The sequence below is a fragment of the Megascapheus bottae genome, chromosome 6 (assembly GCF_031878675.1).
Source record: "Megascapheus bottae isolate mThoBot1 chromosome 6, mThoBot2.hap1, whole genome shotgun sequence".
Taxonomy (NCBI): Eukaryota; Metazoa; Chordata; class Mammalia; order Rodentia; family Geomyidae; genus Megascapheus; species Megascapheus bottae.
The window spans coordinates 51,477,018-51,503,382 of record NC_143514.1 but is presented as its reverse complement, the minus strand read 5'-3'; the positions used below and the strand labels follow the sequence as shown (position 1 = coordinate 51,503,382).

Below are 26,365 nucleotides of genomic sequence, written 5' to 3'. Positions count from 1 at the left end.
TCTCCAGTCAAACACCAGAAAACTTGAAGTGGAGCTGTGGCTTAAGGGGTAGGGCAGCAGCCTTGAGCTGAAGAGCTCAGGAACAGTGCGAAGGCCCAGTGTTCAAGTCCCACAACTGACCAAAAAAATAAAAAATAAATAAATAAAGAGTGCTAGTATTGAGCAAAAGAAGCTCAGGGACGGTGTCCAAGCCCTGAGTTCAAGCCCCAGGACTAGCAAAAAAAAAAAAAAAATCAAAACAAAACAAAGAAGGGAGTGGGGAGTGCAAATGTACTAAGAAAAAGGGACAGGTTCTAAGAAAAGTGAAAAGGTTCATGTTTGCAATTCTAACTACTCAAGAGACTGAGATCTGAAGATTACAGTTCTAAGCAAAAGAAATTCAGAAACAATGTTCAAGCCCCAAGATGGGCAACAACAACAACAAAAGTGATTAAAATGTGAGGGCTGGGAGTGTGACCTAGTGGAAGAGTGCGACCTAGTGGAAGAGTGTTTGCCTGACATACGGGAAGCCCTGGGTTCAAGTCCTCGGTACCACATACTTAGAAAAAGTCAGAAGTGGTGTTGTGGATCAAGTGGTAGAGCACTAGCTTTGAGAAAGCTCAAGGACAGTGCCCAGGCCCTGAGTTCAAGCCCCAAGATAGGCAATAAATAAAAAGCAAACATTTTTATAAAACTACAATATTCAGAGTAGTGTGGTATTGGCCTAATGGCAGACATAAAAACCAATGGATGAGGTAAGGCATGACATTGTACACAAAGAAATGTACTCTTTGCCTGTCTTATGTAACTGTACATCACCTTCACAATATCAATACAATACCAAAAAAAAAATTTTTAAAGGAACAGAATAGTAAGCATGGGGATAAATTCAGAGAGTTTAATAATCTTTGGCAAAGTAATAAGACTCCATACTGGGGAACAAAATAGGGTTTTCAACAAATAGTATTGAGAAAATGGGATTTCCACAAGCAGACTAATAAACTGAATCATTATATCGTACTCAAAAATAAACTCTGTGGGTAGGGGTGGAATGGAAAAACTGGAAGAGTACAAGGAAAGGGGTGACATTGCCCAAAAGGAAATAAATATACTCTTTACCTGTCTTACATAACTGTAATCCTTCTGCACATCACCTTTATAATAACAATTTAAAATTGTTTAAATCAACTCATTGTATTTGGTAAATTAAAGATATTAAACATAAGACCTGAAACTACAAAATTCCTAGAAGAATAAATAGTGGAAAAGCCTTCATAACTTTAATCTTGGTAAATATTTCTTGACAATGACACCAAGAACACAGGCAACATAAAAAAGAAGCAGGCAAGCAGGACACTATTAAATTAAAAAGATTTTTTACCAAAAAGGAATGAAGTCAAAAGGCAAGCTACAGAATGAGAAAATATATTTGCAAAGGAATTAATTCCCAAAATACATCCTGGCTACTTTACAGGCTGAGACTTGGAGGATCGAACTTTGAAGATATCCCAGGGAGAAAAGTCTTCAGGATTCCAATTCATCAGCAAATGTTGGACTGGAGGCTTTATTCCTGAGTTTACTTCTATCTCAATGGAATAGTTAAAATTAGAGACTAATGATCTGTATAGGAAACGATCAGTTTCATTTTTTTTCTTTTTCCCTGTCTTTTGGCAGTCAATTCAAAATGAATTATTCATGTATGAAGGAACATACATGAATAGGAAAATACTTACCAACAGTACAGCTGTCTTCAAGTACCACATCAACATTTCTGTCTCTGTATTCAACCCTGAAGTCCAGCATTCGAGGTTGCCTTTCTACAATCTGCCTGGATGGCATTACAGGTCGAAATGCTGAAGAAGAGGAAGTGGGAGCTGGAGCTGGGTGACTTGCTGGATCAAATGCAGGTCCTGGTATGGTCTCACCTCCATAGTCACTAAATGTTGACATAAAAAATAATTTTTCAACAATCAAATTATTATACACCTAACACTTTCTTCATACCCAACTGTGTATTCTTCCTACCTATGTTAAAGTCGAACTAAAGTTCTATTTCCTCCAGTAAATAAAGGCCCATTTTATTCTTCATCCCATGTTTATTCTTTAGTTTATTAATAATTTGCCTTGGGAACAGGATCAAGTGACCTCACTATAAAGTTAGTAAAATGCTAATTGAAACTCTGAAATAAAAACTTTGTCTTCGTTCATTCTCACTAAATCACTACTTAGCTCACTATCTTCCAAAAAGACTGTTTTTGAAACGTCACTGCCCTTAAACCTTAATTCTATCTCACTCCTGGCATTAAAAGTATTTTTCTCTAGTTAATTTTTTTAAATCATCAGAAAAAATTACTTTACCAATTCCATAAACTAGTGTACACATGCACTCTCTTTTTTCCCACTTTCTATGAAATGAGGGATTCATTTTTCCTATTTGTGTGAAATCTGAAAGAATCTTTTCTTCTAGTATTACACTAGAGATTAACTCCACCGCCTTCCTTTCCAATATCTTTGACATCTCCTGTTCTGAAATCTTCTGAATAACATTTAAACATTTCTCAATGTTTGTCTTCTTGACAGAAAATAAAAATGAAATCCTAGCTGTGCACTTTTAATAGCAGTCTTATTTGTAAAATAAGGAAAAAAAAACTATTTGCACAATGCCTGAGATCTAACTAGTAATATCTCATACTTCAAACTCGGCATAACCAAAGATCACATTATTAATGTTTTCCCAAGTCTGGTCCTCCTCCATTATCAGCAACTTAAGCCAGAAACCTATGGGAGTTATCTTTGATTCCTTCTTATCTCCCATATATATACTCACATCAATAAGTCTCTTCAAAATTACCTCTTAAATATCCTTTGGATAAGTCATGTACCTTTATCCTCTGAAGCTGCCATCTTAGACCAAGTGATCTCAGTTTGTCACTTGGGCACAAACTAATTCGATAGCCTTCTAACCAATCTCTAAATACATTTTCTTCCACATTCCATTCCATATAACCATTATAGTGAAACTAAGAAACTAATGTCTTCAGACCAAGTTCTTCCTTAATCTTTCTATTGTTCCCACTGCTCCTCAGATAGTGGTCCAAAAAGACCTGCATTACCTAAATCCTATCTATTTTATAAGCATAATCCTCTACCATATTATCCTCTCTCTCTCTATGCTGAAAGCACAAAAGTCTTCAGTCACCTTGATCTGTTCCATTTCACTGGAAGCACAGGCTATTCCTTCAAAGAATATTCTTTCCACCCCAACTCCATCTCATTCCCATCTTTCATTTACCAGATTACACAAATCCTTCATTTCAGATTGAGTATTTTTCAACTCAGCACATATGCTACCACACACTAAGTCTGATTAGCCTTCATTATAATTATAAAATTAAATATATTATCAATCATTAGACATCTACCACATTATAGCAGTGATATTATAGAAGCTATACACTCACATACACATATAGGACTACTATACTAAAATATAGTAGCAGTACTACATATGCATATGTTTATTAATATATATAATATTGTAGTAATATAATATTTGTCCACAAGGACCAAGTTTACATTTTTGTTTTTAATAGCTATGTCCTCTGCCTTCCCTTCATGATTTCACATATGGAAGGCATTTGAATTTCTCAAACTAATGAATAAAGAAGTAATAATTTAAAACATTGGCTTAGGGCCAGGAGTTTGGCCTAGTGGTAGAGTGCTTGCCTAGCATGCATGAGGACCCAGGTTACATTCCTTGATACCACATACATAGAAAAAAGCCTGAAGTGGTGCTGTGGCTCAAGTGGTAGAGCTGTAGCTTTGAGAAAGACCAAGGACAGTGCTCAGGCCCTGAGTTCAAGCCCTGGGGCTGGCACAAAAAAAAAAAATTGGCTTAACTCTGACTTAATCTGTCATGTGTGTTGTTATGAATATCATATATTACTTACCTGTAATCTCTTATGCAAAAACAAAAACCTACCCTTTTGAGTGTAAGATGTGCAGAAGCTCAAGGCTACAGCCCTACATCTGGAGCCACAGCATCACTTCCTGTGTTCTAGTGATTAAACTGGAGATGAGTCTCCCAGGTCTTTAGTGCCCACGCTGGATGTACAAAGGAAAAGTCCCGAGTTCAAAGAGGGACAGAGAAAGAGAGAGGGCCCATGTGCAGTGCCCCACACCTGTAATCCTAGCTACTCAGGAGGCTGAGATATGAGGATCATGGTTCAAAGTCATCCCAGGCACTAGCACTTGGCTGTGAGACTCTTATCTCCAATTAACTATCAAAAAAAAAAAAAAAAGGAAGTGATGCTGTGGCTCAAGGAGTAAGCAGAGAGAGAGAGAAAAATAGAGAGGGGAGAAGAAGAGGGGAAAAGGGGGAGAGGGAGAGAGGGGGAGAGGGGGAGAGGGGGGAAAGAGGGGAAGGGAGAGAGGGGGAAAAGGGAGAGAGAAGAAGGAAAGGAGGAAAGGGGGGAGAGAGAGTAGGAGAGAGGGGGGAAGGAAGAGAAGGAGAAGGAGAAGGAGGAGAAGGGAGAAGGCAGGAGGGAGAAGGGAAGGAGAAGGAGGAGGAGGAGGAGGAGGAGGAGGAGGAGGAGGAGGAGGAGGAGGAGGAGGAAGAGGAGGAGGAGGAGGAGGAGGAAGAGGAGGAGGAGGAGGAGGAGGAGGAGGAGGAGGAGGAGGAGGAGGAGGAGGAGGAGGAGAAAAAGAAGGAGGAGAAGGAGAAAGAAGAAGAAGAAGAAGAAGAAGAAGAAGAAGAAGAAGAAGAAGAAGAAGAGGAGGAGGAGGAGGAGGAGGAGGAGGAGGAGGAGGAGGAAGAGGAGGAGGAGGAGGAGGAGGAAGAAAGAAGCAGCAGCACCAGCAGCAGCAGCTATCGCCTTGAAGAAAGAGCTTAGCTAGAAGCTATTGCTGACTCTCATTGTACTGTATCTGGATCAGACTACCTCATGCGTTATTATTTCCTCCTATAAAATTAAGGATAATTGTCTTAAGTAATAAATAAGTAAAATAAATGACCATAAGAACAAAGTTGTAAAATAAACACATTCTATAGACCAGATATATCCCATAACAATATTGTATAATACAGCAATTTCTTTAAACTACACTATTTGGTTGTTCTCTTATTCTCTGCCAACTGACAAAGAATCAGTTGTAGAAACAGACTATATTCAACTTGACTATAAAAATAAAACTTACAAAACAATAATTTTTTTCATGCTCACACATATACCATATCTAGCTATCATTGCATTTCCTGCCTTCAGTGTTAAGCCCTATAAAACTTTTTTTTTTTAAAGCCCTCATTCATTTCATTTCCTCTAGTCAGAAAACACACAGCATAGAAGTTTTTACTCAGGTCAAATCCATAGTGATTTGAAGACTACACGAACACAAGGAGAAAAGAGTTGAAGAAATTTACCAGATACAAATGATTATCTTTTTTGCATGGCATTAAAGAGAGGTACTCAGATTTTGTACACAAGGCCAGATCATCAGACAGGGTTATTTTGGGGATCAAGTCTCCTGCTTTTTACTATAACCAGCCAAGACTGTTATCTTTCTATTTATACTCTCCATACACCTAGAATAAGAGATATACACTACCAAGCCTGGATTACTGTTTGTGGCTGGGTTGTCACTAACATTTTTCCTGGTGCCCATGAACCATGATCTATTCAGTCTCTGCTTTTCAAATAGCTGGGATCAAACAACAGCTACCCTGCCTAGCTGAGACTGTATTATACAACTTACATGATTCATTCTTTTAATTTAAAAGAATCAAACAGGGCCGGGAGTTTGGCCTAGTAGAGAGTGCTTGCCTAGCATGCACGAAGACCCGGGTTCGATTCCTCAGTACCACACACATAGAAAAAGCCAGAAATGGTGCTATGGCTCAAGTGGTACAGCCCTAGCCTTGAGAAAGCCCAAGGATAGTGTTCAGGCCCTGAGTTCAAGCCCCAGGACTGGCACAAAATAAAAAGAATAAAAAAGAAAAGAATAAAACACAACCAACAAACACTTGACTCTGAACAAATATAAGCCTTAAAATATTTTAATGTGTTTATCAAAAAACAATTTAGGGGGCTATTATAGCTCATGAGCATATGGCTCATGTCTATGATCTCATCTACCAGGAGATAAAAGATCAGGAGGACCATTACTTGAAAGAAAAGACAGTGAGACTTAATTGCAATTAAAGAGTTGATCAGGGTGGTTCTGTGATACTAGGTATGTGGAATACATGGGTAAGGAGAGTTGTACTAGGCCAGCCCCAAGAAAAATAAGACCCTATCTGAAAAATAACTAAAGCATAATAGTGCCTGCCTTGCAAGATTAAGGCCCTGAATTCAAACCCAAATAATATAAAAAGGGGAAGTAGTACCAGAGAGATTTCCCGCCCCCTCAGCAAAAGGGAATTTCTACAGTTCAAACACAGAAAAGTGTTATCAAGTGTAGTAAGTCCAATGTGTGCTCAGAATTATTAATCAAACCTACTTTGCACAGCCAAAATTTTTTGTACAAAAATGGAGTAATAATACTTATTCAAGAATGAAACTGGAGTCATGTTTAGCAGTCTAAAACTTCCTATACCAAGGAATAAAAATGAGTACAAAGGAAGTTTCTGTAATCATCTGGTTTGCTTCTAGACAAGGGCTTCATTGCATGCTTTTGAACACACACACACACACACACACACACACACACACACACACACACACAGCCAGTATAGAAGACTTTGGAAACTAGCCACATTTACTCTAAAATGAAACTTTCTGACAATTTTTGAAAAGAGCATGGGAATAGGTTTCACTTTAATCACAAATTGCTAAGAGTAATTGTTTGGTAGCGGTATCAAACACAATTTTACTTCTGTCCTAAATAGTGTGTTATAATCTATACATTTTGCATTTCAGGGTAATTTTTTGATGCTCTGGCAACAGCATTTTCCTTAACAACTTTATTGCTAATTGCCATCTGCCTCATTTGCACTTAGCAGATCATGCTTCAGTGGCTTGGAAATCCCAGCCACCAAATGCAAGCCAAATTTCACCTGAGAAGGGCTGGTATGGGTCAAGGAATTGAACTATACTTGGAAGGGAAAATTATTTTAGCTCTTTATGGTGTGTTCTTTCAGTTCAGAACCAGAGTCTCTAATTTTAAGGGAAAAAAGTTGTAATTTTTTTAATATTTTAACTCTTGTAAATCTCTCAGCCTCATCTCTTAATTTTACCTCTGGCAAAGACACAAAACCACTAAAGGCAGTCCATATATTACCAGTGACATTTAAGTTTTCTCAAGAATTGCATTATTAATGACTTAAATTGTTCCAAGTTATACTATGATTTAGAAATCAAAAGAGGAAAGGGAATTATTGTAAGTTGGAGACAAAGTTTAAATTGTTGGATGATAATTATACTCTGTAGTTATTAAGTGTGTTTCATTTCTTTAATGCCAATGATTTAAAGGGTCCAGTTCCATCCATCCTATGAATCAGAAGATGACCCTGGAGCCAGGCGTGGGTAGCTCATGCCTATAATCCTAGTCACTCAAGACACTGAGATCTGAGGATCAAGGTTCAAAGCCAGCCTGGGCATGAAAGGATCTGAAACTTTTTTTGGTGGGGGGAGACAGTTCTGGGCTTTAGCTCAAGGCCTGAGCACTGTCCTTGGACTTTTTCAAGTGTAGAGCTCTACCACTTGAGCCACAGCACCACTTCTGGCTTTTTCTATGTATATGGTACCAAGGAATCGAACCCAGGTCTTCGTGCATGCTAGGCAACCACTCTACCACTAGACCAAACTCCAGCCTGACCTGAAACTTTTATCTCCAATTACCCTCTAGAAAATGGGAAGTGGGGCTAGGATGGAGGGTAGGACCATTGCCTTGAACTGAAGAGCTCAGGGACAATACCCAGGCCTAGGGGTAGGGTGGTAGCCTTGAGCTGAAGAGCTCAGAGACAGTGCCCAGGCTGAGTTCAAGCCACAGCCCACCAAAAAATAAAATAAATAAATAAATTACCTTAAAATATTGTATTACTCAATCTCAAAAAAATCCAAAATTTAATAGTTAAACCTTGTAATTTTAAGAGAAGTAATAGCTCAAAAAAGTATCAAAAGAATAATAATTATATCAATGAAAAATAAAATGTTCCATTAAAGAATAAAACAAATTAACAGCTTTTTCTTCTTTACTCTACTAAATTGTCATCTAAACCATTAAGTATCATATAACATACCTTTGTAGAATGCCATTTTCCTGGGGTATTACACCATTAATAGCTGCCTGCAAACAAGAAACAGCAAAAGTCACTTAATAGAGGGGAAATGTAGGCAAATACAATCAATATTTAGTATACATATGTGAAAATGGAACTAGATCAATTAAGGATAAGTGGAGTTGGGACAGATAGGATAATGATAGAAAGGGTGACGCTGGGGCCGGGAGCAGGGCTTAGTCGTAGAGTGCTTGCCTAGCATGCACAAAACCCAGATTCGATTCCTTGGTGCCAGGTACATAGAAAAAAGCCAGAAGTGGTGCTGTGACTCAAGTGGTAGAGTCTTAGCCTTGAGAAAGCCCAAGGACAGCGCTCAGGCCTTGAGTTCAAGCCCCAAGACAGACAGACAGACAGACAGACAGACAGACAGACAGACAGACAGACAGACAGAAAGAAAGAAAGAAAGAAAGAAAGAAAGAAAGAAAGAAAGAAAGAAAGAAAGTAAGTCGGTCACAAATGAAAACTTCTATAAAAATAAAAAAATTAAATTAGCCGCAGGATTAAATTCATTATTTCCTATTATAACCATTATTCTTTTTTTTTTCTTTTTGGCCAGTCATGGGCTTGAGCTCAGGGCTTGAGCACTATCCTTGGACTTTCTCAAGGCTAGCACTCTATCACTTGAGCCTCAGCACCACTTCCGGCTTTGTGCTACATATGTGGGATACTGAGAAATCGAACCCGGGTCTTCGCGAATGCTAGGCAAGCACTCTACCACTAGGCCAAACTCCCAGCCCCCATAACCATTATTCTTAACAAAAAGAATATTGAAAAGGAAAAAGCTTAAGTGCATTTTTTAATAAAAATAGCACCTAACTACATCAGGTAACAAAAGAATGCAGTAATACAAGAGACAGTTCCTTACATAAACATGACTGAAATCAGTCTCTAAGGTAGCAAACAGTAGCACAGGTATAATATGGCAAGGATATTTTTGGAGGCTAATAAGCAGGAGGGTTGCCACATTGTCATCTTACTCTGGGTGGGGGCTAGGAAAGAGAATACAAACAATTTTTTTTTAAAAAGACAACCAGCTGGGTCCAGTGGCTTACGCCTATAATCCTTGCTACTCAGAAGTCTGGGCTCTGAGAATCAAGGTTCAAAGCCAGCCTAGGCAACACAAAGCGAGATACTCTTATCTCCAATTAATCACTAGAAAATGAAAAGTGGAGCTTGGCTCAAGGGTTGGGTTGTAGCCTTGAGCTGAAGAGCTCAGGGACAGTGCCCAGGCCAGAGTTCAAGCCCCATGACCCAAAAAAATAAAGACAACTTTTCCGCTTTGCCTTTCACCATACCAAATCCTCCTTCCTTCCCCTTCCTCAACAGGATATGAAAATATAACATGAGCACTGAAAATACCTAACACTTGGTTTATCAGCTGCTCAAAAATCAGTAGCCAAAAGGAATTTGTGCATTTTGTAAAGCATTAACCTATATTAACTTGCCAGAAGTGGTTCAAGTGTACCATAGTATATACTTATACTATGAAACACTTATACTTTGAAGTATACACTTATACTTTGAAAACAAAGCTGAGATAAGATATTTGCTATGAGGCCAGGAGTTTGGCTTAGTGGTTAAAGTGCTTGCCTAGCATGCACGAAGACCCAGGTTCGATTACTTGGTACCACATATATAGAAAAAAGCTGGAAGTGGTGCTGAGGCTCAAGTGATAGAGCTCTAGCCTTGAGAAAGTCCAAGGACAGTGCTCAGGCCCTGAGCTCAAGCCCAGGACTGGCAAAAAAAAAAAAAAAAAAAAAGATATTTGCTATGAATCTGGAAAGTTATGGCATCCCACTGGAAAAAAAATAAAAATAAATAGAAAAAAAATATATATATGCCAGGCATCAGGGCTCTTGCCTGTAATCCTACCTACTCAGAAGGCTGAGATTTGAAGATTGTGGTTTGAAGCCAGTTAGGGCAGGAAAGTCTGTGACACTCTCTTTTCCAATAAACTAATCCCCCAAATAGCCAGAAATAGGACTGTGGCAGAGTGCTAGTTTTGAACAATAGAAGCTCAGAGACAGTGCCCAGGCCCTGAATTCAAACCAAAGAACTTGGCGGGGAGGGGGTGGAGGGGTTGTTGAAGGACAGGTATACACAAAAACACACGCAATTGGTTTCAAGAGCCAGAGTCAATGGAAACGTGTCTGCCTAGTCTCAGGTTGATTATTCACTTTATGTAAACAACAATATTTCCATACACAAAAATCTCTTCTAAATAACAATAAGCATTTCAGAGCATGGTAAAGAAACAAAATAGAACTTAGAAAGACTCGGCTCACAAGGGATTGCTAAAGTGTAATGGGAAAAAAAAATTAAGGACTTAGAAAATCGAAAGTTTGTCCTTCATACAACTATTTGAAGATAATTTAAAAAGAGAAACTAAAGAAAAAGTGCAAACTTGGAATTGAGGCTCTCATGTTATGAGTTAGAACCCCCAAAATAGCCAGAAATAGGACTGTGGTACAGTGCTAGCTTTTTTTTTTTTTTTTGCCAGTCCTGGGCTTGAACTCAGGGCCTGAGCACTGTCCTTGGACTTTCTCAAGGCTAGAGCTCTACCACTTGAGCCTCAGCACCATTTCCGGCTTTTTTCTATGTATGTGGTACCGAGGAATCTAACCCAGGTCTTCGTGCATGCTAGACAAGCACTGTACCACTAGGCCAAACTCCCGGCCCCACAGTGCTAGTTTTGAACAAAAGAAGCTCAGGGACAGTGCCCAGGCCCTGAATTCAAACCAAACACCTTGGGGGGAAGGGGGGAACCTTCAACTTCTCTAAAATGTGAAATCATTTTAAATACTGTATTTAATTTTGGATAGAAAGTTAGTTTTTTTATCAAACCCTGTGTATATAAAACTTTTTTCATTAGTAAGTAAAGTGTGTAAATTCAGTGTAAGGAACACTAAATGTGTCCCTTGCTGATAGAATATAGATAAGGGGGCAGGTCAGTTGTGGTGCTTGAACTCTGGGCCTAGGCAATGTCCCTGAGCTCTTTAGCTCAAGGCTATCACTCTACCCCTTGTGCCTAGTGATTAATTGGAGAAAAGAGTCTCATGTTCTTTAGTGCCTGGGCTGACTTTGAACTGAAATCCTCAGATCTCAGCCTCCTGTGTAGCTAAGATTACAGGTATGAGTCACCACACCCAGCTGGAAACTGATTTTTTACTTGAGGATTAAGAAAACAGAACAGAGACAGCATTCAATCTGAACTTTGAACAGTAGGTAGACACAGAAGCAAAGGAAAATTCCACTGGTTCAACTTCGAACATATTAACTTTGAGGTGACAATAAGATATCATATAACATATATTGAATTGCCAACTATGCACCAAGCATGATACTAAGCAATACAGATATACTGGCACTCATAACATAGTTTACATTCTGTGAAGAAAAAGATACATTCATCTATTAATTATAATATGAAGAATTCAAGTGAAAATATCCAAATAAAAAGATGACTCACGCCTGTAATCCTGAGGCTGAGAAAACCGGAAGTAGCTCTGTGGCTCAAGCTGAAGGGCTTGGCCCAGGCTGAGTTCAAGTTCCACAACTGACAAAAAAAAATTAGAGCTGAAAACCCTCTATACATCACATAGACAATAAAACAAAATTTAAAAGTAAAAGAATTTTTTTAATGAAAAAAACTACACTGAGGTTACAGATCATACTATTGAGAAAGATATCACTAAGAAAGACAACATGCCATCAAATAGGCAGGTAACTAAAGTTTGAGAATATGGCCAACATGAGTTTACTAAACTGAGAATTTCATGTTTGTAACAATTTGGATTTTCTTTTACAAAGTAGAAAACACTCCCTCCATACTTATTAAATTGCACTTTAAAAAATAGTAATCTTGGGGCCAGAAGTTTGGCCTAGTGGGTAGAGCGCTTGCCTAGCATGCACGAATACCCAGGTTTGATTCCTAGGTACCATATACATAGAAAAAAGCCAGAAGTGGTGCTCAGGTTCAAGTGGTAAAGCTCTAGCCATGAGAAAGTCCAAGGACAGTAGCCAGGCCCTGACTTCAAGCCCCAGGAATGGCAAAAAAAAAAAAAAAAAAAAAAGCTATGCCAGGCACAAGCAGCTTATGTCTATAATCCTAATTATTCAGAAAGCTAAGATCTAAGGATAGTGGCTTAAAGCCAGCCCAAGCAGACAATTCTTAGCTCTGATTAGCCAGCAAAATGTTCTACTTCGGTGGGTGGTAGAACACAAGGCTTAAGCAAAAAAAAAGCTTAGCAAAATCTCAAGTTTCTGAGTTCAAGCCCTAGTCTCAGTATTTGTGTGTGCACATGCATGTACACACACTCCACAATTCTTTCTTCCAAAATCTATATAAAAATAAAACAGAAACAGTGTAAAACAAAATCTATTTCACTTGGCAATGTGAAATAGGTTGAGTGGTAAAATAAAATAGTTCCAGGGCGGGGAGTGGGACCTAGCAGTAGAGTGCTTGCCTAGGAAGACCCAGGTTCAATTCCCTGGAACCACATATACAGAAAAAGCCAGATAAGGCACTGTGGCCAAATGGCAAAATGCTAGCCTTGAGTAAAACATACCCAAGGACAATGCCCAGGCCCCTGAGTTCAAGCCCCAGGACTGCCAAAAAAAAAAAAAAAAAAGAAGGGAAGGAAGGAAGGAAGGAAAGAAGGGAGGGAGGGAGGGAGGGAGGGAGGGAGGGAGGGAGGGAGGGAGGGAGGGAGGGAGGGAGGGAAAGAAAAAAATGTTCAGAGATGAATGGCATACTGATTAGAAAAATGCTGATAAATAGGGGCTGGGAGTTTGGCCTATTGGTAGAGTGCTTGCCTAGCATGCACAAAGACCCGGGTTTGATTCCTTGGTACCACATACATAGAAAAAAAGCCAAAAATGGTGCTGTGGCTCCAGTGGTAGAGCTCTAGCCTTGAGAAAGCCCAAGGACAGTGCTCAGGCCCCACGCCCAGGACTGGCAAAAAAAAAAAAAAGAAGAAGAAGAAGAAAAATGCTGATAAATAATTTCTAAAATAGCAATGAACTGTGAGTTTAAAGCTATGAAAACCATCCTTACAGACTGACTCATCTGGATTCAAAGTCACTTTTACTTCTTAACAGCTATGTGAATTTGAACAGCTTAACTCACTTTGTTGAGTCTCAGTTTCTCATCTGTAACAATAAACTAATATTTATTACTTACCTACCTTCATAACTTCTGTGAATATTAAAGGAAATAATGTAGAAAATCACTTGGTATGATGGTTGACAAAAGTAAGCCCTCAAGAAAAGCAGAAATGAGAATGAAAGATAGTTGTCAGGTTAAAATCTGAGACACTGAGTATTTATGGTGACCATAGCAATGGAGAATAGAATGAGCTAATGAGTTATCCCTTTAGAGTAACATCTCTTTTGTCATAGCAATCATCTGTGCAAATATAAACTAGTGCCTGGGGGCCAAGATAAAAGTGGAATGCTCGGGGCTGGGAGTTTGGCCTAGTGGTTAAAGTGCTTGCCTAGCATGCATGAAGACCCGGGTTCAATTCCTCCGCACCACATACATAGAAAAAAGCCGGAAGTGGTGCTGAGGCTCAAGTGGTAGAGCTCTAGCCTTGAGAAGTCCAAGGACAGTGCTCGGGCCCTGGGCTCAAGCCCAAGACTGGCAAAAAAAAAAAAAAAATTAAAAGTGGAATGCTAAGCACTTGGCCCTTTCTTAAAATATTGTCAATGGATAGACTATTCATAAACCACATTGTTATGAACAATGTATAAAGTAGAAAAGTTATGCCCAGGGTGGGGGTGGGGGGAGAGAAATGGGGACCAAGACATAAGAAAGGGTATCAGAAAGGGTATCAATGTATGTGAAGTAATGCACTTTCTATCTGGTGAATATAATGCAATCCTTCTATTAATTATAATAAAAAATATATGAAAAAATGAAAAAAAAGTTATGCCCATTTGAGGAACTCTATAACCACATTCAGTGCAGGATACTGCATGAAACTACTCTCCAAAAAAAAAAATTTTTTTTTTTGCCAGTCCTGGGGCTTGAACACAGGGTCTGGGGCACTGTCCTTGGACACTTTGCTCAGGACTAGTGCTCTGCCACTTGAGCTACAGCACCACTTCTGGCTTTTTCTGAGTATGTAGTACCAGGGAATCGAACCTAGGGCTTCATGCATGCTAGGTGAGCACTCTACCAGTAGGCTACACTCCTGGCCCTATTCTTCAGAATTTTTTAACATGTCTTTCTTCAAAAGTGAAAATTTGTGGGATGGAATGCTTCAAAGCACCTCTCAATGAAACTTAAAAGTGGGACAAACTATGTGCATAACTTTCTTTAGTTTTCATTCTTAGTATATATAACTTAATATAAGTTTGCATTTGTTCAAAATTATCTTTTAGAACCAGTGATAAAGAAATATATGTGCTTTTTTTTTCACTTTTTTGTCTTATGTTGGAACATGTAAAGATAATAAGCACATGGGCTGGGAGTGTAGCCCAGTGGCAAAGTGCTTACCTAGCATGCACAAAGTCCTGGGTTCGATTCCTTAGTACCACATACACAGAAAAAGCAGAAAGTGGTGCTGTGGCTCAAGGATAGTGCCCAGGCCCTGAGTTAAAGCCCCAGGACTGGCAAAAAAAAAAAAAAAAAAAAAGGTAAGCACAAAAACTATGAATAGAGTCCTTCTACAAAACAGCAGTGTCAGCACAGACACAGACACAGACACAGACACACACACACACACACACACACACACACACACACACACACACACACACAAAAACTGAAGTTGAAACTGAGCATGAAAATCAAAAATTATTGTCTGGCGAGGTAGCTCACGCCTGTAATCCTAGCTACTCAAAGGCTGAGATCTGAGGACCAAGGTTCAAAGCCAGCCCAGACACAAAAGAACCTGAGATTCTAGAAAACAGGAAGTAGAGCTTGGCTCAAGGGTAGAGTGGTAGCCTTGAGCTAACAGCTCAAAGACAACGCCCAGGCCCAGGGATAAGGCATAATCTTAAACTGAAGAGCTCAGGGACAGCACCTAGTCCAAGTTCAAGCCCCACGACCCACCAAAAAAAAAAAAAATTATATATATATACATTTCCTAAAAGCACAGAACACTTAGAAGGTAGCTAGGATTACAGGAGTAAGACACTGTCCAGCCTTGTACATCATCCTTATAATAACAATAAAAATTTAAAAATAGGGCGAGGAGTTTGACCTAGTGGTAGAGTGCTTGCCTAGCATGCAGGAAGACCCATGTTTGTTTCTTTGGTACCACATACATAGAAAAGCCAGGAGTGGGCCGGGAGTCTGCCCTAGTGGTAGAGTGCTTGCCTAGCATGCACAAAGACCCGGGTTCGATTCCTTGGTACCACATACATAGAAAAAAGCCGGAAGGGGTACTGAGGCTAAAATGGTAGAGCTCTAGCTTTGAGAAAGTCCAAGGACAGTGCTCAGGCCCTGAGCCCAAGCCCAGGACTGGCAAGAAAAAGAAAAAGAAAAACCAGGAGTGGTGCTGTGGCTTAAGTGACAGAGCACTAGCCCTGAGGAAAAAGACCAAGGACTGGCTAAATAAATAAATTACGTACTTGCTAACACAAAAGAAGTTTTACTCCAAATAAGTTATTGCCCTTTCCTACAAATCTCTACATAGATACTACTACTGAAATCATACTTTGTTGGAATATAGTATAGTATGGTAGACAAAAGCAAGTACTTCGAGGTAGGCTGTAAATATGTTCAGTTCTAATTATCCAAAACCCTAAAAAGATTTATGTCATTTGACACAAAGATTCTATTATGAACTTATTCAATTTCTTCTAGGAAAATGAGGTTAAAATGCAATATATGAATGTTCTCTACAAAATGTTCGCAAAACAAACGTATTGCAAAAAATCCTCAGTGTTCTACAGAATAAGAATAGTTGCCAAGATCATTATGCTACAACCACAACATGAAACACTAAGCAAACATTTAGAAAAATCAAGTCATATTTAGTAAGATAGAAAAAAATGTTCATGTTAAGTAGAGAATGTAGATTATAAAAATGTCAGTATAATTAACCTCATTTCCAGAAAAATCAGTTTAAACACACAGAAGAGATTTTAAAATAAAAATATCTAAAAACTATGAAATAGTATTACCCATGAGTGATGTGATTAAAGGTAATTTCAGGTTGAGTATCTCTTATTTGAAATGCTTAACACAAGAAATATTTTCAGATTTTGGATGTTTTCAGCTTTGAGAATATTTGAATAGACTTTATTGGTTGTGCACCTCTAATCCAAAAATCCTCTAACCCAAAATGCTTCAAACTCTAAAATGTCTTTTGTGTCATGTCAACACTCAAGTAGTTTAGATTCTGATTCAAATTTCAGATTTGAGGTTTGAGAATGAGGGTGTTTAACCTATAATATTTTCTTTGCAATTTTTTAACTTCCTATTTCACAAGGAGCACTACTAGTTTCATAATCTGAACTTTTTTTTATACTGAGTAAAATAATAGTAATATTAGGACACTTAAAGTGTAAGGTTCCTGGGTTCAAAGTGGGTTATCCAATAAGTTCCAAACAAGGAAAAATGTAGCCTTTCTTTAAAATTGTAATCTCAAAAATATCAAAGAACATCTGTGTCATCCTAACAAAGTATTGCTCCAATACAATTTGTTTTCAGTTTGCTTTGAAATATTTGAATGCTTAGTGGCAAGCTGTGTCTTCTCATTTGAATTACAGTGGAGAAAAATTAAATTAAACCACCTTTATAATGAATTGCCTTTAATTCATAAAACCACAATAGAGATTTCTTTCTTTCTTTCTTTTTATTTTTTTAATTGCTGGGGTAATGCATAGAGGGGTTACAGTTACATTCATCAGGTAGTAGGTGCATTACTTCTCACAGATTGATTCCCCTCCACTCATGGTTTTTGTCCCCATTTCCCTCTCCCTACTCCCTCCCAATCATCTTGTTTTCCTCCCTTCCCTTTCCTATTTCAAATAAACAAACTATATACAATATACCAGGTAACAAAGTCAGATACAGCAACAACATGAGATTAACCAAAGGTCAAAAAGAAAGAGAAAAGAAATAATATAGTACATTAAGAACAATAATCACACAAGATAAACATCTTGTTTCCATCTCCTAGAGATTGTTTCTTTTAGTCTAATCCTATATGACCTTATGTACCTAAGTTTTGAACTATTGTAGTCCTCTACTAGGAGAGTCCTACATGGGTACTAATTATTACAAATGAGGGAAACCATTGAGCCTATGTTCCTTTGCATCTGGCTCACTTCACTTAATATGATTTTTTCCAAGTCTTTCCATTTCCTTACAAATGGGGCGATGTCATTCTTTCTGATGGCAACAAAGAATTCCATTGTATATAAGTACCACATCTTGATCCAATCACACAGTAGATGTATTTCTTAAATAACTTCAGAACAGAGTTACCAGCCAGGCATAGTGGCTAACGCCTATTATCCTAGCTACTCAGGAGGCGGAGATCTGAGGATCACAGTTCAAAGCTATCCCAGGCACTAAAGTCCATGAGACTCTTATCTGCAACAAACCATCAGAAAACTGCAAGTGGTACTATAGCTCAAAGGGTAGGGCAGCAGCCTTGAGCTGAAGAGCTCAGGCACAATGCTCAGGTCCAGAGGAAAAAAATAAGAGTTACTCAGACTTTCAAGCAACTATGACTGTTTTCTTTATCTAAAAATATCCACCAAAATACTACACAGGGGCCGGGAGCGTAGCCTAGTGGTAGAGTGCTTGCCTAACATGCATCAAGACTGGGGTTCAATTGCTTAGTACCACATATGCAGAAAAAGCCGGAAGTGGGCGCTGTGGCTCAAGTGGCAGAATACTAGACTTGTGCAAAAAGTGTCCAAGGACAGTTCCCAGGCCCTGAGTCAAGCCCCAGGACAAAAAAAAAAAAAAATACTATACAGAAAGATGGACATGATACACAGTGAGAGTAACTTTTAAAATCATTTCATTAATCTGAATACTCAAATAACTTAGTAATTTAACACTAAATTTGACTTTATAGTAATCATAAAATTATTTGATCTTATGCATCCAGATAAGCTATAGTTAGGCTACAGTATGCTGAGCCTTCTAGTAAGAATGCTAAAAACATTTAAGAATTCATAAAATTCGAATATTGGTTAGATAAATTTAAAAAATACTTACCACTAAGTCCCAGTTATTTTGTTCAAGCAATGTAATGGCTTCATCAATGTTTTCAATGCCAGTACAAGCCTGAAAATGAAATAAATAAGCATCTTACATACAATTTTTAAAATGAAATTAGACTTAAAAAGGTAAATATTTAACAAACATATGTAATTTAAGCCCAAATTCATTTATGAAAAAGCTAACAGTTTTCAGCATTAGATAGCTAACATCTTAGATAGTTTGAAAATGTTTATAGAGTAATATTTGTATTATCCTAATATAAAACAAGTTAAAAGCAATAATAAATAGCATGTTTAAATACTACCACATGTAGGGTAATATTTAGACCTCTAATTCTTAGAAACAATTTTACTATAAACTTTATTTTTTATTTATTTTCTTTTTTGGCCAGTTCTGGGCTTATGCTCAGGGCCTGAGCACTGTCCTTGCATTTTTCTCAAGGCTAGAACTCTACCACTTGAGCCTCAGCACCAGTTCTGTCTTTTTATATGTATGTGGTACCAAGGAAATCAAACCCGGGTCTTCGTGTATGCTAGGCAAGCACTCTACCACTAGGCCAAACTTCCGGCCCCATAAACTTTATTTTTTTTTTTTATTTTTTTATTTTTTTGCCAGTCCTGGGCTTCGGCTCAGGGCCTGAGCACTGTCCTTGGACTTTCTCAAGGCTAGAGCTCTACCACTTGAGCCTCAGCACCACTTCCGGCTTTTTTTTCTATGTATGTAGTACCGAGGAATCGAACCTGGGTCTTCATGCATGCTAGGCAAGCACTTTAACCACTAAGCCAAACTCCCGGCCCCATAAACTTTATTTTATTTATTATTCTTTTTTTTTTTTTTTTTTTTTTTTTTTTGCCAGTCCTGGAGCTTGAATTCAGGGCCTGAGCCTTTCAGTGCTAAATCTAGCATTCTGCCACTTGAGCCACAGCACCACTTCTAGCTTTTCTGTGTATGTGGCACTGAGGAATCCAACCAGGGGCTTCATGCATGCTAGGCAAGCACTCTACCACTAAGCCACCTTCCCAGCCACTACCACCCTGATCCCCAGCTTTTTTGGCTAGTCTTGGAGCTTAAACTTGGCTCTGTCGCTGAGCTTTTTGTTCAAGGATAGCACTCTACCATAGCCACAGCAGCACTTCCAGCTTTTTTCTGAGTAGGTCATTGGATATAATAATCTCCCAGACTTTTATGCCCAGGCTGGCTTCAAACCAAAATCCTCAGAGCTCAGTCGCCTAAGTAGCTAGAATTACAGGTATAAGACACCAGCGCCCAGCATACTATAAACTTTTTAATGGACAACTACAAGTAAATAACTGAACTTCAGCTCAAAACTTACATCTTATACAATAAACCTGAAAGCAAATTATTAAACTTCAAGGTCTACCTAGTCTGTTTTGGCAGCCAATAGACATACATAGCTAATGAGTCTTGGAAATAGAATGACTTAAGATACGTTGTAAATGTAAAATATACACCAAGAAAGCCCTAGTATGAAAATTTAAATGTATACCATCTCATTAATAGTTTTACTACTATTTACATGCTAGCATTAAAGCATAATAAAATGAATCACATCCATTTATTTTACTTTAACTTAAAATGCATGTGTGACTTTATTTTTCTAGTGTTCTAGATTAAAGGTTTTTTTTAAGGACTCATTTTTTTAAAACTATGTTAAACAAGTATTACTACTAAGGTTTAATAGCAAAAATGACAAACACTCACACCTGTAATCTTAGCTATTCAATAGGCTCAGGGACAGCACCCAGGCCCTGAGTCCAAGCCCCAGGACTGGCACACACACACACACACACACGCACGCACGCACGCACACGAGCGCACGTGCACTCACCAGAAACAGAGGTGTGCCTCAAGTGTTAAACTCCTAGCCCTGAGCAAAAAAGGTTAGTGACAACACAAAGGCCCTGAGTTCAAGCCCCAAAATCAGCACAAGAAAGAAAATTGTTTTAACACTTAGTAAGTGGGACTTATTAAAATTAGTAACCACTATACTTTAAGAAATACCCAGCCAGGCATAAAAGGAGCTGAAACTCTTATCTCCAATCTAGACTCTTATCTAGAAAATTGGAAGTGAGGCTTGGCTCAAGGGTAGGGTGGTAGCCTTGAGCTAAAGAGCTCAGGGACAATGCCCAGGCCTAGGGGTAGGACAGTAGCCTTGAGCTGATGAACTCAGGGGCAGAGCCCAGACTGAGTTCAAGCCCCATGACAGGATAGTGCTCAGGCCCTGAGTTCAGGCCCAAAGACTGGAAAAAATAAAAATTAAAAAAAAAAAAGAAGAAATACAATTAAGAGAATGAAAGGGGCAAGCCATCAGTGCCTTATGCCTATAAATCATAAGGGGTTGAGATCTGAGGCTTGTAGTTTCAAGCCAGCCTGGGCAGCAAAGTCCATTGAGACCTTATGTCCAATTAATTACCCAAAAACATGGAAGTGAAGTTGTGACAAAAGTAGTATTGTGTCAGGTCTGAGCAAAACAGCTCAAGGGCAGCATTCAGGCCCTGAGTTTAAGCCCAGGGACTGGTAAGTAAACATACACAGACGTGTACACACACACACACACACACACACACACACACACACACACACACACACATACACAAAGAGAATGAAAGGATAACTCAGTCTGAGAGAAGGCTCGTCTACTATAAGACTCAAAATCAGAATAAAAAATTCATAAAAGTCAGTTTTAAAAAACAAAATATACAGGCTGGGAGTTTGGCCTAGTGGTAGAGTGCTTGCCTAGCATGCACGAAGACCCGGGTTCGATTCCTCAGTACCACATACATAGAAAAAAGCCAGAAATGGTGCTGAGGCTCAAGTGGTAGAGCTCTAATCTTGAGAAAGTCCAAGGACAGTGCTCAGGCCCTGAGCTCAAGCCCAGGACTAGCCAAAAAAAAGAAAAATACTTCAATGGGAATATAACCAAAGAAGACACATAATGAATGAGCAGCTGAAAAAAAATGCACATCAATAATCACTTGATAAATACAAAACAAAGAGAGAAATTGTGTGCCAGTGACTCATACCTGTAATCCTAGCTACTCAGGAGGCTGAGATCTAAGGATTGAGGTTGGAAGCCAGCCAGGGCAGGAAAGTCCATGAGACTCATCTCCAATTAACCACCAGAAAACTGGAAGTGATGCTATGGCTCAAATGGTAGAGCCCTAGCCTAGAGCTAAAGAGCTCAGGAACAAAGCCTAGGCCCAGAGTTCAAGCCCCATAACTAAAGAGAGACAGACAGACAGACAGACAGACAGACAGACAGAGAGCGCAAGCTATCACCTCCACATATTACAGCTCCTAAAAATCAAAAAATATTAAAAACTAGTATGTAGAAAAATTAGGTCTCTCCTATGTGCCTTTGGAGACACAAATTACACTGTCACTTAGAACAGGCAGCATTTCAGAAAATTAGGACTCAGTAATCTTAATCCTAAGTATTTATCACAAAAAAATAAACTTTAAGTACACATGAAAATCTATACATGAATCTTAAAAAAAAAATAAAATTCCTTCAATTGTACATCAACACAATAATAAACTACTCAGCAACAAAAAAAAAAAAAACCAGCAAACTACAAACATCAGAAATATGTACAGAGCTCAAATCATGCTAAGTGTAAGAAACAAGATTCAAGAGATTACATTCAAAACATTATAATTAGATTCATAACAAAAACTTACCACTGATTTCCACAGATTAGGAATCAGAACAATGACAGCAAAAGGAATATTAAGAAGCAGTGAAACAGGTCAGGAACATGGCCCAGTGGTAGAGTGCTTGCCTAGCATGCACAAAGACCGGGTTTCATCCCTTTGTACCATATACACAGAAAAAGCTGAAAGTGGTGCTGTGGCTCAAGTGGTAGAGCTCCAGCCTTAAGAAAGGCCAAAGAAAGTGCTCAGGCGTTGAGTTCAAGCCTACGGACTAGCAAAAATAATAATAATAAAAATAAATAAGGGCCGGGAGTTTAGCCTACTGGTAAAGTTCAATTCCTCAGTACCACATACATAGAAAAAAGCCAGAAATAATACTGTGGCTCAAATGGTAGAACTGTAGCCTTGAGAAAACCCGAGGACAGTGCTCAGGCCCTGAGCTCAAGCCCAGGACTGGCAAGCAATAAATTAATTAATTCATTCATTAAAAAATATATATATAAATAAAAGAAACACTTACCGGGAGTTTAGCCTAGTGGTAGATTGCTTGCCTAGTATGCACGAAGACTTGGATTCAATTCCTCAGTACCACATACATAGAAAAAAGCTGGAACTGGTGCTGAGGCTCACAAAGGTAGAGCTTTAGCCTTGAGAAAGTCCAAGGACAGTGCTGAAGCCCTGAGCTCAAGCCCAGAACTGCCCCCCCCCCAAAAAAAAAAAGAAAAGAAAAGAAGCACTTTATTTTATATGACCTCTTAGTGCTTACACTCAGGGCCTGGGCTTTTTTGCTCAAAGCTAGTCATCTATCACTTAAGGCATAGCTCTGCTACTGACTTTTTTGGTTGTTAATTGAGGTAAGAGTTCACAGACTTTCCTGCCAAGGCTTGTTTTGAATCACATACTTTTTATCCTGGATACCGTATAAAAGTAACAAAGGTAAATAAAATGGGAGAAAAAAAATCATCTTCTGGAAGTATAATAAAACCCCAAAGAAATACCTCAGGAAAGAAATAACAATTTTTACAACCTGAAGAGTTTTGAACAGAATTAATGAAAAAAAAAGACTTCATTTTCATTTAATACAAAATATATTATATCTCACAATCTTGAAAACCATCAGTAATTTTTCACTTCTGCCTTCAATTTTCTTTCTCTAAGTTAATATACTCCTGTCTTGTTTTTATTATCAAAATACGTACTACCTACTTACATAAATTTTAACAAGTTTTTCCTCATTTTTGATTAATACAGTTTTGCCAATTTAATACATTTAACTTAACTCACATAAACTTGTAAAATACAGGGGGCCTGGAGTTTAGCCTAGTGATAGAGTGCTTGCCTAGCATACACAAAGACCCAGGTTCGATTCTTCAGTACCACATTCAAAGAAAAAGGTCAGAAGTGGTGCTGTGGCTCAAGCGGTAGAGCTGTAGCCTTGAGAAAGCCCAAGGACAGTGCTCAGGCCCTGAGTTCAAGCCCCAGAACTGGGCGGGGTGGGGGGGAGGGGGTGAAAAAGGTTGGGAAGGAAAAGGAAGGGGCAGAGAGGGGAGGGAGGGAAGGAGGGAAAATTTATACCCCAACAATGGAATATGTATTCATAAGACAGTTTCATTATACAACAGACAATACCAGATGCTATATGTCAATCACTCCAATGAGGCCTCCTGATATAATCAGCAGACCCAGTAAACAGAATTAATGCGGCTATTGCCAGTATAACATAACATACTGTTTTATAGTGAACTACTTTAAAATAAGGAATATTTGTTAAAATAATAAGTATACTATGGTAAATACATAAGCATGATTGTTTATTATCATTATCAAGTAATACATAGCCTACAGACTGGCAACACTATTTTTACACCCACATCACCAAACAATTAAATAATTAATGCCTAGTATTATGACATTTGACAATAATGGCAGCACTAAGATAGAAATTTTTCGGCCACAGCACCACTTCTGGCTTTTTCTATGTATGTGGCACTGGTCTTTGTGCATGCTAGGCAAGCACTCTACCACTAGGCCAAACTCCTGGCCCTTTCTCACCTTTTTTGATAAGGTCTATACATAAAGCTCAGGTTAGCCTGAATCTTGGGCCTGAGCCTGAGTTAGCCTCCCCAGTTCATGGATTATATGTATCACCACCTGACCAAACTTTTGTGTCTTTTTGGGTTTTTTGTGTTTTTTTTTGTTGTTGTTGTTGTTGTTTTTTGCCAGTCGTGGGTTTGAGCTTAGGGCTTGAGTACTGTCCTTGGACTTTCTCAAGGCTAGCACTACCACTTGAGCCTCCGCACCACTTCCAGCTTTTTGCTATGTATGTGGGATACCGAGGAATCGAACCCGGGTCTTTGTGCATGCTAGGCAAGCACTCTACCACTAGGCCAAACTTCCAGCCCCCAAACTTTTGTTTTTTAAGCAAACTAAAAAAATTAAAAATCAGTACTAGCTAGCAGCCAGGTTTTGGCAGCTTACACCTATAATCAGAAAGCTAAGATATGAGAATCACAGTTCAAAAAAAAAAGTCAGGGACCTTTATATCCAATTACCCACCAAAAAGCTAGAAGTAGAGCTGTGGTTCAAGTGGTACAGTGACAGCCTTAAGCACAAAAGCTCAGGGACAGTACCAGGCAATGAGTTGAGGCCCCAGGATTCACACTCTCTTTCTTACTCCCTCTCTCCCATTATCTCTCCTCTCTCTCCTCTCTCTCTCCTCTCTCTCTCCTCTCTCTCTCTCTCTCTCTCTCTCTCTCACACACACACACACACACACACACACACACACACACACACACACAATCATTAGCATGGCTCAAGAGGTATCAAGGTCCTAAGTTCAGGAGGGAGTGGGATTGGTAGAAAGACAAGGGGAGTATTTAGAGTGTATTATGTTTATCTACTTTTGTTCCTCATTAAAATCATCAATATGAAGACAGACAAGATAGTTACTGTGCTGGGCACCTGTGGGTGACACCTGCAATCCTAAGCTACTCAGTAAGGTAAGACCTGAGGATCATATTTTGAAGTCAGTCATGGCAGGAAAGTCCATAACAATTCCAATTAGTTGCCTCACAAAAGCCATAACTGGAGCTGTGGCTCAAGTGGTAAAGCACTACCCTTGAACAAAAAAAGCTCAGGGTCAGCTCCTATACCCTAAATTCAAGTCCCAGGACTGGAACCCCCCAAAAACAACAACAACAAAAGATACTTGATTGTATGAGATGACAGTCTCTTTTCTATCCACAAGAGGGAGCAAGCACTTACCATATGTTGGAAAATTCACTACATCTACAGAAAACTTTCAGAGGACAAAATAAGAAAATAACAATTACAAAAAAATTACCAAATAAATATTGTCTACCATGTACTAAAACTGGCACTAAAATATAGTGGGTGGAAGATATAGCTTCTGTTCTCAGGTTTCACAGTACTTTGGAAAATAGAGTACATCTAGAAATGTATGGGGGAGTGTCTATGTGTAGAAAATAGAGTACAGATAGAAATGCATACAAGAAGTATAAGTGTATATGTATATGTATGTATGTGTGTATCTTCTGTCTGAAACAGGGTCTTAAGGTACAATCCAGACTAACCTTGAACTCATTATGTAACCTAGGCTGACCTCAAGCTCTCATTCCTCCTGTCTCAGGCTCCCCAAGTGCTTGGATTACAGGCATGTACTGCCACTCTCAGCTGTAAGTTTTCAAATAAATACAAGCCATATTTAGTTTTCAATAATATGCTATGAATCATTATTTGTAAGTATTCAATCTGACTACATATTACAAAGACGTAAAGAGTATAAGTAATTCAAAGTCTAAAGCTCTAAAAAGTAACATGTGCCAAGCAATTTATTACAGGTATTTTTATAATATAAAAGGGAATAGGTTCTAAAAAGGGCATGGTGAACTTGTAGCAGACCCCAGGAGAGTTCTTCTAACTAGGTGTGCTTATACAGGGGCATTTCAATAATGGATACCTTGAAAATGCATTGCTGAGTAGTAATTCAACATTCAAAATTGTCGATCAAGGTCCACTAATGACATTTGAATACAGCTATTTTTATGACAAAAAGGGTGGATTCCCAAAAGGGCATCATGAACTATTAGGGGACCTCATGAGAGCACTTCCAATTCAGAGAAACAATGCATGGGGTACAAAATTATTCAGGAAGGTATATTGACAGGTAAGCCTTCCTGCCCTAAGCCACAGTAGAATTACTACTATTATGTCAAACTATT

At 38.7% G+C, this 26,365-nt stretch overlaps 1 protein-coding gene across 1 annotated transcript in view; it reads right to left on the bottom strand.

Moving 5' to 3' along the window:
- Faf1 (Fas associated factor 1) overlaps positions 1-26,365 on the bottom strand; it is a 286,921-nt gene that overhangs the window by 241,978 nt on the left and 18,578 nt on the right. The window contains exons 2-4 of the mRNA XM_090334872.1: positions 18,441-18,509; positions 8,216-8,262; positions 1,713-1,915 (exon numbers count right to left, since the gene is read on the bottom strand). Of these exons, the coding sequence (XP_090190998.1) occupies positions 1,713-1,915; positions 8,216-8,262; positions 18,441-18,509 (319 nt within the window). The remainder of the gene's footprint in view (positions 1-1,712; positions 1,916-8,215; positions 8,263-18,440; positions 18,510-26,365) is intronic.